This window comes from Rattus norvegicus, chromosome 14 (genome assembly GCF_021556685.1).
Source record: "Rattus norvegicus strain SHRSP/BbbUtx chromosome 14, alternate assembly SHRSP_T2T, whole genome shotgun sequence".
NCBI classification, from domain to species: domain Eukaryota; kingdom Metazoa; phylum Chordata; class Mammalia; order Rodentia; family Muridae; genus Rattus; species Rattus norvegicus.
This window is the reverse complement of record NC_141547.1, coordinates 76380695-76400000: the sequence shown is the minus strand read 5'-3', so window position 1 is coordinate 76400000 and position 19306 is coordinate 76380695. Positions and strand designations below refer to the sequence as shown.

General features: G+C 42.4%; 1 protein-coding gene and 1 long non-coding RNA gene across 7 annotated transcripts in view; one reads left to right on the top strand and one right to left on the bottom strand.

The window, feature by feature from the left end:
• Positions 1-13594, top strand: part of LOC134481770 (uncharacterized) — a 13944-nt gene extending 350 nt beyond the window's left edge. For 2 of the 4 annotated variants that reach the window (XR_015637099.1, XR_015637102.1), the window contains exon 2: positions 1-56. This exon is cut by the window's left edge and continues 94 nt beyond it. This is a non-coding gene — a long non-coding RNA (uncharacterized LOC134481770). Of the gene's footprint in view, positions 85-11626; positions 12266-13545 lie in introns of those variants that run through there. The other 2 variants (XR_015637100.1, XR_015637101.1) reach the window with 2 other exon arrangements.
• Clnk (cytokine-dependent hematopoietic cell linker) overlaps positions 1-19306 on the bottom strand; it is a 181587-nt gene that overhangs the window by 152481 nt on the left and 9800 nt on the right. For all 3 annotated transcript variants that reach the window (XR_015637096.1, XM_087584568.1, XM_087584569.1), the window contains exon 2: positions 13421-13473. Coding sequence is in view for 2 of the 3 variants with exons in the window: in XM_087584568.1 (XP_087440694.1) it covers positions 13421-13431 (11 nt within the window). In the remaining variant the exon portion in view is untranslated. The remainder of the gene's footprint in view (positions 1-13420; positions 13474-19306) is intronic.

The window sequence follows — 19306 nt, the reverse complement described above, 5'->3', positions numbered from 1 at the left end:
ATTAAAAACAATGAACTTTGTATCAGCATCAAGAGAACATGAGAAGACGATGATAATTCTGAGGAAAAATAGTGCGACCCTAAGGTTATCTGTCCTAAGATGCTCTCATTTTAAAAGCCATTTAAAGTCTTGTTTTAATATGAAAAGTATTTTTTCTAATTTATGTTTTTTTTTTACAATAGACCTCGATATAGAAAATTTCAGATTTGAGATTTTAATGGTGAATGGAAATGATATTTGCAGTTAGTTTGGGATAGAACGAAGAATGACCACAGATTATGTTGGTATTTGGGTACATACTTAAAAATCCTTGACTGTCTAGAACATACTGTACCATAGACTTAAATACAAGGCTGTGTAACATATAAAATGTGTGATTAGAATGAAAGGGTTGGAATGTTTGTGTTATTTTGTTCTGATTTGCTTTTATCTTGCTGTGATAAAACACTGACCAACATTAACTTGGGGAAGGAAGGACTTGTTTTGTCTCACAATTCTCAGGTCACAGTTCATCCTTGAGGGAAGTCAGGGCAAGAACTCAAGGAAGAAGTATCAAGTAGAAACCATGGAAGGAAGTGTCTTCCAGGCGAGCTTGTTCCAGTTCCTCCTCAGCTAGCAGGGGTGGGAGTGGTGGGGTGGGGGTAGGAGAGTGGGAGGGTGGGAAGTTGATGGGTGGGGGATAAAACGGGGTGGGAGGGTGTGGGTGGGATGAAGGGTGAGGATGGTGGGGTAGACCTTTCCAAATGAATCAACAAGCAAGATAATTCCCCCATAGACACGGCCAAAGGCCAGTATGAACTGGGCACTCTTTTCTTTGAGGTTCCCTCTTCTAGGTGACTCTTGATTGTGACAAATTGACAATAAAAACTAATCGGAATATATTTACTCTAAAACATGGAAATATAGTTTTAAATAGATGTTAGCATTTTGTTTAGGCTCCGCCCCACAGTTACCTGGCAATAGCCAGGTGTGCCTGACTCACTGTAAAAGAGGCTTCTTGCCTCCTCCTCTCTCTTTTGCTCTCTTGCCTTCTTGCTCTCATTCTGTGCTCTTGTCCCTTCCCCCTTTCTCTCCCCATTCCCCTCCCTTCATGTGCTCATGGCTAGCCTCTATCCCTCTGCGCCCACACCCCGCCTTTTTCTGTCTCTTCTACTCTCTCAAGTCCCTTCCCCACACCCTGAATAAGCTCTATTCTATACTATACTGTCCTCAGGTTGGTCCCTTAAGGGGAAAGGATGTCTCAGTATGGGCCCGCAGGGGCACGCCCTTCCCCCACACATGACTGCACATCCACCAAATGTATTCCTTCTCTTCTTATCTTTTTATAAACACAACAGTAGATATTGAAGTATCATGTATTAAAATACTTAAGAAAATCTTTCCTCTCTCTCTCTCTCTCTCTCTCTCTCTCTCTCTCTCTCACACACACACACACACACACACAGACAGAAGGCAAAATCGATGTAGATGTACAGGGAAACATAGAATGAGAAAAGTGTGTGTGCACACGATCATACAGACACCCTTATCCAACTCCACAAAGGAAAACAAGCCCCACAGAAGGAGTTGGAAGAGGAGGTGTGCAAACATTTTAAAACAAGGAAGATGCTCTAAAACTGAGAGCAGGCACACAGATTCGAATTGTTTCGTTATGTCTCAGAGTGTGTGCAGATTTGACTAGGTGAACAAGAACTCCTGAAAACGCTGTCTGTGAGGCTGACTGGTTGATAAAATCTTGGACGACTATGCAGTGTTTGGAATGTTGCTGATCTCATAGGCTAATTACAGTTTCTTTGGGGCTAATTTTATGCTGTAAGGGGCCATCCTTTGCCCACCTCTGTATCAGACCTAAGATTCTGATAAACAAATACATTTTGGAATGTATCAACATCACGAAGCCCTATTTACCACCAAGGAACAGGCTACAGAGAGCTATGAGATAACAAGGAGGGTGTGCCGCTGAGGTCTGTGAACCCGCTCTATGTGCTCCCTCATGTTTCCGCCAATATATTTTAAAATTGTCTTGATTTATAATGTTCTTTGTTCTGTTACTGTAAAAATTCCACGAAATTGCTTTCATGTTGGAACATTGTATTTGAGGATCTATGTTCCGAGGCCACATTTAGCTTTAGAACAAACTGTCTCTTATTCCCTTTGAGGCAAGAGCTGCTGAATTTTTTGCATCAACTCTACATAGTCTTCTATAATTAATTAATATTTAATTTTTTTTGAAAAAAATAAAGGAAGGAAATGAGGCCTTGTAAAAGATGGTGGGAAATCACTTCTTCATTCACTTTTGCCTTTTGATGGGTAAAACCCTTCAAAATCACATGGTCGTGAAGCTGGAAATAGAATTTTCATTCTTCAAAGGATTTTTGTTCACGCAAACAATAACAGTGACAATGGGAGCACAAATGCCTGTAATTGCAGCGGGTCGCCAAGGAAGTGGTGTAGGCCTGGTGCAGGCCATCAAAAGCCAGCCCTTCTATAGGGCCTTTAAAAAAAACCACCATCTCAATTCAGGCTTTTATTCTTATTTTGTAGCTCACCCCCACCCCCTCCAGAAAAAAAGCATCCATCTATAGAGAGACACAGGAAATTAAATTTCACCATTCACCAGAAATAGTCACGCAATTATCTCCTCAATTACTCAGAATCAGTTTTTAAGTAACAAAAGTCAAATTATCAGTTTAGTGTTGTTGTTCTTTCCATTCAACCCTGATAGAACTTTCCCAGCTGCTCTCATTGTGATGAACATCCATCCCGTCTCTTCTCCATTTGTGCTTGCTAACAGGCTCAAGTCAGATGGCACCTCATTTAAGGATGACCCTTCTAGTGCAGATGCTCGCTTTAATTTTTGTCCCTGTGACAGTAAAGCCATTTCTTCCAGGTTTAACACAACCATCGGCCATCACGAAGCACAGCACCTTGGCCTGCCATCACGGCAATGAAATAGCAAGCTACTTTATGGAACTTGAGTGGACAGAAATCCAACAGAACCCCACCTAATGCTCTATCCATCGTCATCTTGTCTTTCATGTGATAGAAGGTTGAGCAAGTAATGGAACTCCAGAGATTCAGCCCTTGGGTCATTGCTCATGCTTGGGTGGGGTTGTTGGGTAATGCAGCTACTGAGTTCTATAAGCAACTTCAGTAAGCGCATTGGTTCAGCAAGACAGACTTGGATGTAATCTCTTCGAACTTTGCTGCCTTATTGTTAGGTGAGAGATATTAGTGGATTCAAAGGTCATTGGGAATGGTATCTTCCCCCTGCCATCTGAGGCTTTTCAGACAAAGAAATGAAATACCAGGACTGATGAGAAGATTGGAGATTTCTGGCCCTGGGTGGGGACATGCCTATTTGAATTGCCTGGAAGTCTTAAGATCTTTGTCTAGTTGGAGGCTTTCTGGTAAAGAACAATGGCCTCACTTACAGGTTAACCCAAATGGGACTGTAAAAATACCCCTCAGGAAAACCTGCCAATTCTAGGGATTCCAGAACTACTATGAAAGCCTACTTAAGCCTTGGGCACAATGCTCTCTCTGGTCACTGTCTACTCTCACCCTTTGAGGGTGTTCTCTGTTCTACAATGGTTCCATAATAGTCTCTGACTAGTATTCATTCTTGTCCCTTGAGGATGAGCTCTTCTTTGCAACAATCACATTGGCCATTGCTCACTCCCACTCCTTGAGAGTGTATCCTTTTACTTTGAAGAAAACCTTGTCTCCCTTCTTTGCTGCCCTCCATCTCATCTGAATTCTTTTAGTGGTGATCACAAGGACCCGGGGAGCTATAGTGAGTCCAGTGTCACATCTTGAGACAAATGGATATTTCTTTGTATCTCCCCAGGAAAGCTCTTGAAACAGCCAGCTCTCAGAATAGCATGCGATCTTATGAGTTCTCTTGGTACTCAGTACATACCTAGCAGACTTCGTTGCATACAACTTGGACACTAGTATTCTTTTATTTCCATTCTCATCTAGAATGAATGATCTGCCATCATCCAACGAGTTATATAAACTCAATTCTGAGTTTTAATATCCAACAACATAGTCCTTGCATGAGTAGTAATTGTAATGGCTAAAATAAACATACTATTTCTTCTAGGCATTGAGTTCTGTCAAATATAGTATATTAAAGAAATAGCTCTAACTTTTTCTCTCTCTCTTTCATCTCTTGGTTATCAATTAGGTTCTTTGGTGCTATTCTATTGAGATGATGCATCAAGGATGACAAGAATGAATGCTAGAGATGGCTTGTTGACCCTCATGTCTGATGCCTAGTGCCCTCACAGTCTCTCTTGGGCTCTCTCTGTGGCTTGGGATCTCATAGCATGGTGATTATAGTATGCAATTTGGTAGTTGCTGACTCCCTAAGTAGAAAGTAGAGCTGTATGGATATTTAAGTGAAATCCCTAAGCATGGTGCCAGGTCTCTTTCATCCCATTCTGTTGATTAAACTATCACGTGATCGTACCATTTATAGGAAGGAGAGAAGGTCTGATTTCAGGTAACAAAAGGAAATGGGCGAAAAGATTGTTGTGATGCTTTGCAAAGCATCACTGGCTTCATGTATGGAGTGCTTTCTCTCTCTGCTGGCCACAGTACTAAACAAATTGTACATGTTAAGCCATTTAACATTTTTTGACAGTGCTTTGAGATAGTTACCATTGCTTTCATTTTTACATAATAGTAAGAATGGCACCAGGAGTCAAAATGAATGTCTAAAACCTCACATCTGGTAAGCAGCAGAGATTACACAACCATTCGACTGTTCTAGAGTCTGAACTCTTAATCACGGAAGTATTTAGTTACACCACTGTAGCAACTAAACAAATGTTTGACTTTAATATCTGCTTTCATGGTTTGGCTTTCTTGTAAAATCTCAGGAAAAAAATATTTTCTCCCTTACAAATGAATGGACAAGGATGAAAAGCAAGAATTTGGGAACCAAGTAGGAGGTGTTCAATCTCAGAGACTTGTTATTTAGTAAGTGACTATGTCTCTTTTGTTCTCTTAACCATTGGAAACTCTAAGCAGCCAGACCTCAGACCTTGGACCCCTGGGACATCCCCCTTTTACTTTCTGATCAGTACATTTTCCAGGATATCTAGCTTGACATTGATTTTTGTCTCAGCCATGAAAAACTCAAGGCTTTTACCACTCTAATCTCACTTTAACATGACCAACTGTTTCTCTGGAGTCCACTTTCTTATCTACAGGGGAGAGTTGGGCATAAAGAAATACAGATATTCCAGTGAATGAGTCCCTAGCTTTCATTGAGTCTCTGACATAAATACAAGCTTTCCACATATTTATTTGTTAAACACCATGCACTTCTTATGACCTATCAGTGTGATCTTGTTCCCTACTGGCCTACTATACTAGATCCCAAAGGTTATTGCTTTCCCTTTGATTTCTAGTAATAACATACAGTATCTTAATATTTTGCCCTGGCTCAATTAATTTTGTCCAATATGACATGTACTACTTTCTGGTAAAGGAAACATATTGAATATGGTGCCATAATTTTTTTTCTGTTGCTGTGATCAACTACCTGCCAAATGCAACTTAAGGGAGAAAGCATTTGCTTCAGCTCACAGTTCCGCACAGTCCATCATGGTGGGGAGTCAAAGTGGCAGGAGCTGGAAGCATTGGCTCCCATCTCATCCACAAACAGGAAGCTGAGAGCAATGAATCCAACCTAATCCATCATAGGCATGACCAGAGGATAAATAATCCCTCCCAGGTGTGTCTGGATTTCAGAACTTTGACAAGTTGATAATTAACCCTGCCACACATGGCTGTCTACAAACAGATGATTGTTTGGAAAATATATGCAATGCAAAGGAGGCTGGGGAGATGGCTCAGTGGTTGAGAGCACTTGCTGTTCTTCTAGAGGACCCGAGTTTGGTTTCCAACACCCACACCAGACAGCTCACAAAGAGAAAAAGATACTCTGAAAGGAAATACTCAGTAACGCCCACCACTTGTGAAGGCCTCAGTTAGTGGTGGTTTTTTGTTTGTTTGTTGTTTGTTTATGCATACATTTTTGTATTTTAAAGAGTTCCATAATGCATATGCATGACCTGTGTAGTGATAACTGTGATGGTTAACTTTTATCTTGACTTGTTTCACGGAGAAATGTGTACATAGTTCAATCTTAAGGGAGGACCCATCCTAGAGACATAAACAGCACAGTCCTGGATGGATCCTGGTTATAATTAAGAGAGGTAAAGAAGGAATTCTCTTTCTCTGATTCCTGTCAGGAGGTGCATAGCCCTGTCATGCTTCCTGATGCCCTGATAGTCTGCCTTGCCTCAGGCACAAGGCAGTGATCTACACCACCCTGAATTGAATCTTTTGGAACCATTAGTAAAGCCAAACTCTTAAAACCAAACCCTTCATCTCTTAAAGTGTTCCTTTCCTGGCAGGTCTTATCAATGAAAAGTCTGGCCTGCGAGTTGGTTCCTAATTACTTCTGGGGAACTAAGAAGGCAGCCATACTGAATGCTCAGCAGGGTGTGGGACTCTGATCTCTGGCCAGCACAGTAAACTTAAATATTAAAACATAACACGGCCTTCTTTTATTCTCTGTGACACTTTAAAAAGTTCTAACTCAGAAAAGTCCAAACTTCTGGTTAGTCCCCTGGAGACTAAGTTTGTTCAGTTGGAAGTGCATCAGCAATAGTAAATGAGATAGGCCTGTCAGCTCCTTGCCTCCATAGTTTGCTGTTAGAGGCTTAGGAAGGCTGTCTTGAAAGCATCATTTTCCCATCATGGACCATCTTCATTTTCTCGGGACTGATCATGCCTGCTGCTCCTGCCAACAGCCTCTCTGGCCATGTCTGCAACCTCTGGAAAAGTCTCTCTGTGGATCTCAGCTGTGTTCCTTGCACAGCTTGCAATTTTTTAATTACCAGTGAACCACACCACCGCGTCCTAGAGAGGCAGCGTCCTCGGCATCAGGATGGGTCTAGTTGGCCCGAGAGTTGGTTCCTAATTACTTCTGGGGAACTATGAGGCCAGCCATCCTGACTGCTCAGCTGGGTATAGGACTCTGATCTCAGGGTGCCAAAATCACTCCTTCTCATTTCCCCGAGATTCAGTAGGGTTTACACTTATTAATTCCTGCAAATCAAAATGAAGCTGCTCTCTGAGGTCGAACACAGTGGTTGTTCACACATGTTATGGAGGAAAATAATGGCCTGGAGTTTACATGGAGTTTCATTTTATCATTCCCACAGAAGAGGGAAATATCTATTGAACATTCCCTGGGTGCCAGACACTGTGATGAGCTTCTGTGAGAGAGGAGTTTATAAGTATCTCCATTTTGGAGTTAGTGAATTTTATCACTGACAGGGTTTTAAGAGAGCATATTCCTCTAATAAGCAACACTGCCATTCAGTTTGGTGATAAGTCTTTGATGAGGAAGAATTCATTCCTAATCATTGTAGGTAATTATTGAAAACAGTTTAATATGGTACATGATGGTGGAGTCTTAGTTATGTATCAGTTGCCATGATAGAGCACTATGACCAAGGAAACTCAGAGAAGAAAGTGTTTAATTTGAGGCTCATAGTTCTAAACGGTTAGAGTCCATGGCAACCAGGGTGAGAGCATGGTCGTAGGTAAGCAAGCATGGCACTAGAGCAGTGGCTGAGAGCACACATCTTACCCAGAAGTCTGAGACAGAGATGGCTCACTGAAAGTGGCATGCGCTTTTGAAACCTTAGTGCCAGCCCCTTGGTGATACGCATCTGCTAACAGGGCCAAACACTTCTACCTACATAAGCCTGTGGGGATCATTTTCATTCAAACTACCACATATGGATTTTGGAGTCAGATATATGTGGAAACAATACTCTGGATTTGGAAACAATGTAACCCTAATGGGAATCTCGTGTGGGAACATGGGAAGGCGATTTGGATGCAGAGTATCCAGAGTGCATGACCTGGATCCCAGGAGGAACGAGAGCAGAGTTCCTGGCGCGCACGGATGACCAATGATCTCTGCATTCACTTTAACCTTTCACCTTCGTGGTGACACACTGAGTGAAGAGAAAAGACTGTTCAGAGGACTGCCATTGTGCTTAGCAAAATGAATAGAAGCCTATGTTACACAAACACGGGGTTGCCCTCATTCATGCCAACAGGCAGGAATTCTCACGACACTTCCTACTGAGCCATCTTAGAAAGTAGTGAACTCTTTACCCCGAGGATATTTAAACTGAGTTTTGATTGTGTCTCCCAGGAATGTTGCTGAGGAAGGGCACTCCCATGCCATGACTCTTAGGCTACCCCACCTCCTTAGAATTCCTATTTTATTGTTTTGTTTAGATTACCATCAAAGCTTTCCCCAAACAAGCAAACGTTAATGATACAGTCCCTCATGCAAAGAAAGAAACAGTAAGTTACCAAGTGACTGGTGTTTATGTTCCCGTGCAATCACAGACTGCAGAGTAGAATTGTGCTACATATGGCACACACAGGCAACTGACAGCTGGCCAACATCCACCAGCCCATTCTGATATTCCCAGAGTCCAACTTAATCCTGGCAATAAAACTGCTTCCTAAGGCTCTGAAGGCAGCGTCTTACCTATGTAGCACCAAGGGCTCCATAAAATAACTCACTGGAATGTGGGGCCATCATCCTTCACCAAGGTCCTTGGGGCTGGGAATTCAGAATATTGTGAATGAAAAACCATATGGCCGGTGTGCTGTGTGTTCTCTAAACCGTGCTCATTGATGTCAGGAACAACTCCTGGTTATTCTGCAGTAAGACGCATGGAGAGAGTCACAGAGTAGGATTCACAGGTTGGACTTGGCTGAAAACATTAGCCACAAATGTCTGTCAGTATTTCCGAGCCTTCTGGCTTTGAAAGTGTAAAGACTGGATCTGTAGACTGATTTGAGTGAACAGCGTTATAGCAGTGTGATTTGGAGAAAAGCTTACCCACAGGGCGCAGTGCATATAATGAAAACAGAATTTTTTGAGCAGATAACTGGAAACAATACAAGGTTTTAACAGTTTGCTTACATTTAAAAAAATAATTCCACATAGATTTACAAAGTTGATTTCAGAAATCTGCAGCAGAGTACTAGTTGAGTCTGGGTGCAAGGCTAATTGGCCATTTTCCACTTCTCATTTTATTTTTGGATATTTTTCTTACATTTCCATCAAAACTAGGAAGAATTTTAGTAACAAACAAACCCACTTTTTTTAGTCTTTTAGTGTCTTTCACTGTGGGCACTGGGGCTGCTTATTCATCCAGCCGTACCCAAGTCTGGGATGTATGATCATGTTCTCTGCTTGGGACTCCAGAGGGTCTCTGTCAGATCATGACCTATTGGAAAGTGCCTGGAAGGAAGCACTCAAATGACCCCATCTTTTCCAAGATGCCAAGGAGCCATAGCATCAAGGTTCCAAGGCCTGTTAAAAAGAATAAAGGGGCACTAGAAACCAACCCCCCAGTCTCCTTTCCCTAGCTCTGATGCATTACAGGACAGCAAGCAGGCCTGTGCCCTCCCTTCTGAAGGCATCACGGTGCTGCAGGGAACAAGGCTTCATGCAGTTGAATGGATTTCTAGGAAAGCCGTTAGTGCAGTGCACAGAAAGCCAATTCATAACAGTGTGCTTACTTCAGAAGTCCTTTAGAATCATGACATCTGCACTTTTTGAGTTCCTGCAGCGTTTTTCCCCACCAGTCTCCCCATTATCCCAAAACGATTTGCTTAACACTTGGAAATGCTCTTGGAGGACAAGGACTAATCTTGTCGATCTTTGTAGGTGATGTGCTTAGCTCAGTGCCTGGCATAAAGCAAGGGCGTGCTAATTCTTTTGATGGACTGGTGGAATTGTATAGAAAGATGTGGTAGATACTTGTACGGCATTTGTCTGTACCTACGTGAAATGTATGAGTGTCTGTACCTGTGAAATATGCAGGAAGGTAAATATATTATTTTCCTGTGTGTATGAATAGTGTCTTAGTCTCTGTCACTCATTCATTTATACTCATTCATTCATTCATTCACTATAAAAGTCCCTAATAGGAAATCCCATAATGATTTAACTATTTGTGAAAGAAAAAAAGTATTAGCTCAGGACCTCCAAGATCAAGTTCTCAACACAGAGGAGATTTATTTGTCCCAGAGGGATGGAGGACAGGGATAAGAGACAGAGACAGGAGATAGAGGAAGAGGGAGAAGGGGAAAGGAACAAAAGAGAGGGAAGAAAAGAGACATGGGAGATGGGTAAGGAATATTTGTCTTGGAGGGGGACAAGGACTACCTCTGGATAGAGAGGAGACAGATGTGGCCTGTAGGAAAATGATGGTTTATAAAAGTAAAGGGAAACCCCGTGTTAGGATGAGGTGTTAAATTTTAATTGGGGAGGACTCATTCTCACCGTGGAGGGAAGGTTCTGCAGTTTCCAACTGCACTCCCACAGACGTAGTAGCATTCTCTGGTTATATCTTGGTGACAACAGCTACAGTTCCTCCTGTGTGTGCACCGGAAGGAAATGGGGCCGGGAATTGTGGTCCAGCCTAGCACTTCTGGAGTCTGTAAAAGCTCAGATTCTGATTCAGGATGCTTGGATTGTTGCCTGGGATTCTGTATTTCTTACAGGCTCCGAGGTAAGGCAAATGGCAATACAGCCTGTGGTTAGAGTGACGGATCCCACAGACGAGGAAACAATGTGCTCTCAGGTAGCTATCCTCCATTTCATTTTTAGGGTTATTTTAAAGCAGAAATCAGTAAGATATTTTTTAAAAGAGCCATTTCCAAGATGATAGGCATCCAACCAAACCAAAGGACCAATACCCTTCTTGAGAGGGATAAACTCTCCTCTCAATAAAGGTGGTGCCATTACAGGATGGAATCAGAGACCAAGGGAAAAGACTCTCAACTACCAGTTAGATGCGCACACATAGCAAATCTCTCAAGAATGGCCAATGAAATCCCACAAAAGAAACATGGGTCTGAGAATAAAGCCTGCTGTAATATGGGTTGGCAAGTGGTTCTGAGAAACGTTTTTATTTGGGTTCCCGGTGCTTGTGAGTATGAGTGTGCCCTTATTTGGAGAAAGTGTCCTTCTAGGTGTAACTGAAGGTTTTGATATGAAACAGTTTGAGGTTAATCTGGGTAAATCCTAAATAAATGGCAAGTGTCTTTATAGGGGTGGAGGGAGATTTGAGACAAGCAGGAGTCTAACTGTCATTGGGAAGGGGCGAGATTAGAGCAATACAACCCCAACAAGGGATGCTGGGAGCCAACAGAAGCAGAGGACCCCGCAGAGCCAGTCCCGCTCTGCCAACACCTGTCTTCGAACTTGGATCCTTGAGAACTATGAAAGGATGAAGCCCCTTCTGATTGTTACGACAGCCCTTGAGACCTGCTCTGTGGTTGGTTTACATCTTCACCACAACCCTCTAATGCATATCCAACATACAAAACTGCACTTCGCTGCATTTATCCTAGATCATAGTTTGGAGTCTGAGAACTCATCCCCTTTAATGAAGTCACAGATGACTCAGCTGGTATCCCCCCCAGACCCCCCAGGCCAGACTTCCTATTCCCACTGTGGTAGATTGAACTTCCACTATAACACTCTATTGTTTCCCAGGAAAAGATTGGCCAAGGATGACGAAGTTCAGAGATAATAAGGATGTCATCAAGATGCACCTGCTTCAGCCACAGAGAAGAAAGACAGCTGAGTTGCTCCGAACGAAACTGTAATCCATATGAGAAGCCCATCTTCAGACTGTATGCCAGGGAGTTCCCTACTCACTTCTCTGCAGTGAGAATAAGGGCTAGGATGGGATCCAGCTTCCCCATCCTGTGAGACAGAGGTTCGTCTGCCCAATGCTGACCCCCATAGGGTCTGTGGGTGCTCATGTTACCAGAGCTTTTCCCTTGGGTTATAGCTGGGCCTGCTCTAAGTCAGCATCTATTTGCCAAATAGAACCATTTTCTGTGGGCCACCAAGTGCTCCACTGGGGCTACTGAAAGCCAAGTTGTTCTCCCCCCTGTAGGCCATATCCTGCCACCCAGAAGGCTCTGTAATTTCTCCATCCACAGAGTTAGGTAACTCCCCCAGGATCACAGAGCTGTGAAGGGGAGCAAGGGCTCGAGAAACACTTGGCCACTTTTAGCGCATCCTCTCTGCTGCTATCAACCTGCTTTTGAGTCTGTACCAGAGCAGTGATGCCATGTAACCAAGTGAAAAAGTCGGGAAGGTCAATAAATATCTAAGTAAACCGAGTTCAGAGTTAGTACCTGCATTCGGCGCTTTCCTCATTGCTGTGACAACGTATTTGACAGTAACAGTTAAAGGGAAGAAAAATTCACTCTGCTTATGGCTTTATATATACCAGGCCATCGAGGTAGCTTATATACCAGACCATCAAGGTAGATAAAACGTGACACATTCCACTCCACACCAGGCCAGTTAGGAAACGGAGGGAGGACTCGTAGGAAGAGGCAAGGCAGACATAGCTTCCAAAGACACTCCCTCGGGACCTACTTCCTTTCACTAAGCCCCTCCTACTTTTTACCACCTCCCAGTAGCACCAATCATCTTTATGGATCCATCAGGGGATTGATCCATTCATTAGGCTGAAGCCCTCAGGATCTAGCTGTCTCCAGAGGCTGCATCACAGACATGGCGAACCGTGTACTTCTCTGATCCCTTTGCATTTCTTAGTCCAACCAAATTGACGGCCCAAATTAGGCATCGCGGCACATCAATTTTCTCTCGTCGAAGGTGTTATTTTTGCATTATAGATATTCCTTGAGCATTTAAGACTGCTGCTTCCCCCCCTCCCCCACTATATTCACAGACAGGAGCCACGGTTGAGTTTTTCTTTACACATTTGGTTATCCTAAAGCAATCACAACCCTTACTATGGCTTTCCATACAGAGAAAACAGGGTTATAGGTTTTACCCTGTGGGAGTCACAAGGCGCTTACATGTACCACAACACAATGGCTGTGAGTGTTGGTATTTCTGTGGGAATGTCTAGTGTCTCAGTCTGGACTTCTTGGTCCTGTTTTAGCTGCACACTTATGCTGGACCAGAACAAGTGGCCTGTGCACAAAAATGTTACTATGGGACATCCAAGTACACAGCGACCTCTGTCTCTTAGGAAATCCCTTTCCAATCTGGGCATAGTGACACTACTGAGACATCATCTATCTTGTGGCTCCTGTGGTCTCTAGAACAAGGCTCTCAAATCAGATATTTACATTGTGATTCACAACAATAGCAAAATTACAGTTATGAAGTAGCAACAAAAAATTATGGTCCAGGGTCACTGTAACACGAGGGACTGTATTAAAGGGTCACAGCATCAGGAAGTTTGAGAACCACTGCTTTAGAAGATAGAGGTTGTAATTCAAAGTGCTGTCTGGTACTTACTGGCTGGTCATTGTCCTTGGTCCCTGGCAAATGAGAGGGATCTTCAGTTCAGCCTGTGGAGACAAAAACAAACTGGTTATTGGACTTTCAGTTCTGTTGGACATGCTACTTCTGCTTCTTTGCAGGATTTGAAGCAGGTGCTGGCCTAGAGGAAGAGACAGGAAGCAAATCAATGTAGGTCAAAAATTGGTTTATTTCTGGCACAGGGTGGGGGAGGGACTCCCCATCCCCCGACATGCTGTCCTCCTTCTGTCAGCATCCATCCCATCTGCCCTGGGGAGCTGAGCAAACACGCACCAAGTCTGATTTTCCCTTGTGTGCAATTGTACACTTTCCCTGGGCACCTAGGAAGTGTTAACCCAGGCTTCATTGGTTCTGCTCTGAGGAGTCCACAGGCTTGCTGAAGCTGGCTCGAGAAGGGATGGTTTTCATTTCCCTGTGACTTTTCCATAAAATATTTACTGGAAGTTTCATTTGTATACCACTTTGTATCAGCCACCACATTCTATTTGAGCCCAGTGTTCATCCTCAGAGGAGGGATCATTAGCTCCATTTCCCATATAAATTAGCAGCCGTGACTCTGGGAGCATGGAGTAAGTGCTTTGCATCAATGACTATGTTTAATGTATTGGAAGACTCTGGGTATTATACAGGATACTCCCACTGTATCTTCTGGAGATCCAGCAAGAAACAGAGTCCCCATACTAGTTAATTTGAAACTAGTGTAATGTGATCCTTTGGAAGTTGTGAGCAGGTAGGCCAAGATAGTGGGACACCTGGGGGCGGTAGAAAGGGGTGCTGTCATTGTACAAAGAAGGGTAAAGGGAGGGAGTGGCGATCGATCGGAATGTAGAGACTGAGTGGAAGAGCAGCAGCTTTCAGCTGAGGCAGATTCAGGAGGGACAAACAGAGGGTGGGACAAAAAGAGCCTTCCCATTTGCTTCCTGCCCCCGCCCATCTGCTGTTGTCTCCAATTGGCTAAAGTAGAGAAGAATCCAGGAACGAGGAGCGATTGGTGCGATTCACATTCATCAGACTCCTTGGGCCTCCCAGTTAAGTGGAACAGGGCAGAGGATGGACTTCACAGCTTGAAAATGAAGCTCACGGTTCGTCAAGCTAGGATTCATGCTTGATCTATGTAATTTTGGAGTAACAGCTGTGGAAGAGTTACTGAGGAACTTGGATTGGACTCAGGTCCTCTGATGCCCCGTGTGGCTCCTTGCCACACCTCTACTCTCATACCTCAGGTCGGCCACGGCATAGGAAGGAAAGGAGGAACCCTGCTTAGGATTCTGTTCACTTGTGGTTCATTGTGTCTCTTTCATGGTTCCCTCTAGAAGTTATTTCTTCCGGGGTGGTGAAGAGCTCTGTGGAGAGCTTAGTCTCCGAGAAATAGTGGCATCAATATCATTTTTTTTTTTACCATGGCATTAAGTGTTAAATAAACTAATGTACAAGAAGTCATCTTACAAACTATAAAAGTATAAGGTCTGGTGTACTACTACTAGTGTACTAAGTTTAGCCAGCTACATCAACCTCAAGCATGTTATATTTTGGTATCTCAGCTCATTGATATCAATTTTAAGATATTAATACCTAATAAATGTAAGTTATATGATGATGGTTAGAGAGGAAAAATGGTCTACCTCAACTTGCTTATATGCTCACTTTGTTCGTTTGTATATATGTTTGTGGTACTGAAGTGGAATCAAGCTCTCTACTGAGGACTCCCCGTATTCCTGGATCTTAGCCAGCTCTTAGGTACACGGTCCCACCGCTTTATACCTCTCATCGGTAAGGTGGGAAGCTGACTAGATCGAATTCCGCCATCTATAGGGTAGCCAGGGTGGCTCTACACAAAGCATGAGATCTTGCTTTGGTTTAATTTGCCTCATCTGGACTAAGCAATTGGGCTAAATAAGTGTCTTCTAGCTCAAAGATTGCACAAAACAGCTCCCTTAAAAACTATAATCCATCCAAATCTGACGACAACAAGGGCTTTAAAATGTTAGAGGTATGTTATTATATCTCTTGCATTTTATTGTCTTCTCCAATGGAGCTGCTTGTACAACAAAATTGCAGTGTCTCTGAAAAATAGCTGTCACAGAGGAGAGTAGGGAGGCCGGGGGAAATCTCAGTTGCTTATATGCAAACCTCTGTAATTTATTTGGTCTGATGCGTTTGTGTTTTAAAATATTAGGGAAAGTTTAAGTCAGTCTATCAGTGATTTCTGAGGGATGCGAGCAGTATATTATACAGAGAATGTTTTAAAATGTATATATTTTTAATGAGTCGAACTCTTTTGGCACTGTAAAAAGTAAAACTCAGGGTCTGAGTGACCTACCCCAGAGAAGCCTGAGTCAGCCAGGCAAGAGGGCTTCAGCAAGGCAGATAGAGTACCCACCACAAGGCCACAGTTCTCTGCTCCACCCAGATTGTCCTGAGAGCTCTTCCGAGAACTCAGTGTTATCTGATTTCCTTTTTGTAAAGGATGTGGTAAAGGGGTTGAGTTAGATTTGCATGTCTGCCAGTTTTATGAAGACAATACAGAGTAGAAAAGACAGGATCCTTCCCTTTTAGACATGTGCTGTTGCAAAGAGAACTGAATGAAATGGGATGCTATTTGCACCCAATGTCACAGCGACATTATTTGATTCAAAGACAGACTGGCATTCACGTGTGTGAAGTTAAGGGTGTTTGGGGGCACACACACACCTGGCATTTGAAGCCTCTTTGGTCCTGACACCCTGGCTATGCTTTGGGACAGCTATTTGCTTGTTTAGAGCCTCCCTTTACTTTTTTGCAACATGGGAGTAGTAAAACCAGCGATGGCTCCTGGTGTTTGTGAAGATGACAGAAGATGTCTGGGATACATGTGAGGAGCACATTTTTTTTTCTTGCAGCTAACACTGGGAGTATCATTGAAACATCAGAGTTGCTACCGTGGCTGGTTTTGCTCTGAACATAGATCCAAGGGAAGATAAGCAACTGGGAGGATTTACGGAAAAATAAACAAACAAGAACAGAGTGGAGAGAGGTGGGGCAAAGCTAAGAATCGGAGGATGCCTACATCCCAACAGAGACACAAAAACACCACGGACTTGAATTGGAAGATAAATTAAATGCCTTTTACTGCTTCCAGGTTTGAGTCTCCAGAAACATGGAGTACATAGCCCATGCTCATAGACACTGGCTCCATAACCACAAGTTCTCTGTCAGCCTCTTGGATCTACCTGGGCATAAAATGTATGGTGCCCTGAAAAGTCTACTTGGGTTGCTCTGGGCAGCAGTCTATGTACAATTAGTCTAAATGCTCCAGATATTCTAGATAAGATTTAGATGCTCAGGATGATATATGGTCATAAACTATCCCAGATATTTTAATGGTTACGTTGACCACACTTCAGTGAATAGCCACAAACCCAAGCTTCTGTAAGCAGCACAAGTTGTCCTTGATTGGTTTAAAAAACAAAAAACCAAAAAACAATGAGGACACTAAGTTCCGTGTGTTAGTGAAAGGGGTGGACCCGGGAGAAATTTGCAGAGGCAGCATGATCAAAATATATTGTATGAAACTTTCACAGAGCTAAGAAACATGAAAGAAAAAAAAACCCAGAAAGTAAAGCCATGCAAATTCAAATGGTTTTAAGTTTATGAGTTTGGTTGGAAGATATTCATAGCTGCATGTGGCCCAGTTGGTTGGACATAACTCAACGTCTAAATCCTATACAAAGGGGCCAGAATCTGATTATCATTGGCTTTGTATTAGAAATCTATGGTTTCATTGTCAACGGTAGAGTCCCTTTCGTCCTCTTTTCTCCAATGAATTTCTGATGTCTAAGATGAGGATTGAGAACAAAGTGTTCACTTTCTCCATCTTTACCCACACAGCTCTTGAAATCTTAGCAGAGCAGTGAGACAAGAAAACAAAGAGAGACACAAAGTTGGAAAGGGTAATTATGAATATTTGCAGGTTATATCATCCCAAAAGAGCCTACCAGAAAACTCTGGTTACTGATAAACCGGCTACGGAACCAATAGACAGAATTTAGTAACTATATAATAGCAAAAACATGTTTTCTTTCTTTGAGAAAGAGAATAGGAAAACAGGTCCAATTGTCATAACTTAAAAATTATCTATAAGTAAAAGTGACCAAGGGGAAAGGCCTTGTGATGAAGATGTTAAAACACAGAAGGAAGAAGTTGAAGAAGACTCTAGATGTTCCCATGCTCATAGATCAGAAGAATTAATTATTGTGAAAATGGCCATACTACCCAATACAATCTACAGGTTCCACCCGTCTCTGCCAGTGTTCCAATGATATTTAGAGAAATAGAAAAATAATCCTGAAATTCACACATAAGCACAGAAGACTCCAAAATGGCCAACACGATTCTTACCGAAAGCAACCATGCTAAATAATACAATACTTTGATTTGTTTTTGCTATTGTGATAATGAACAGTCTAAAACAAAGTTGGAAAGGAAAAGGGTCCTTAGTTTACAGGTAACAGTTCATCACTGAGGGAAGTCAGGGCAGGAACTCAAGGCAGCCACCTGGATGCAGGAACTGAAGCAGAGGCCTTGGAAAAGCTTGATGTACATGGCATGCTTGATTTCTTTCTTATGCCACCCAGGACCACCTGCCCAGAGGCCTGGACTCTCTCACATCAGTTATCGATCAAGAAAATGCCCCACTGACATGTTTACAGGCCAATTTGATGGAAACAGTTTCTCAAGTGAGGTTACCTCTCTCCATGTGATTCTAGTTTGTGTCAAGGTGACAAAAACTAACCAGCATATTATATATTATATATAAAATATAATTTATATATTATATATGAATATATGAAAATAGAAGCAATACTATGTGAGAATAGGAAGGGATTTAGTGCAGGGTGTGCTACTTCCTTGTCCTCAAGGCAGAATAAAGGTCATGACAAAGAGATGCTCTGTTGGGCTCACTTCTCAGAGCAAAGGGAACCCCAACTCTATGACCAGTTAGGACAGTCGATTTCACATTTTTGGATATGATGGTTTCTGTGATCTTTTTTCATTAGCTCATTACATACGCACTTTGTGGGCTGAAATCCATTTTTGAAACATAAGGAATTTGATGGGTATAAGCCATTAGTAGGTTCCACACTAGAACCACATGTAAAATTCTCAGGGTATCCTATAGAGCTGTGTATTAACATCAGAATGTTTGCTTCTGAACTTGAAGCCTGCCTGGTGCTTCAGAGAGTGGGCTAGGAAACAAAAACTTGCTTTATAAATGGATGAGATTTTGATGTGGATCTTAATCCAGAAATAATTAATACCCTTATGGTATCATAAGCAGTTTAAACAACTGAAAATATGTAGACCAACAAAATCACATTTCCTTGTCAACTTCGAGAACTCTTCCTGTCCCCTGGGAATATGCCAGTGCCACCAAGCAGCTAGAGAGACGCATTTTATCACAGACAGTTCTATTACACATTCTCTGGTCAAAATTAATATTTCATGAAGAGAAAAACGTGCTTTACAGCACATAATTTTTTTTGCTTTCAAATATTTCTCATTTATTCCCAGAAGATAAAGCTTATAAAAATATGAACTTCTGCTTCTTTGAAAGTTTAAAAAACATCATTTTGATGACAAGGAACCTGAGCAGATATAGGAAATAGCCAAAAGCAAACTTCAAGTTGCTAAGACAATGTGAGCATAGGTCAGGAAAACTGTGCATCCCAAACTGGGTCAAGGCTGAAGCATAAGGTCTGTTTAAAAATACCTACGATTGCTTCTCAGTCTTTTAGCTAAGATCAAGTGTAAAATGCCTATGAGAGAGATCTGATTCCCTTTCTACAATCACACCCATCACAGAGTTGAGGAAGAAGCAGTATA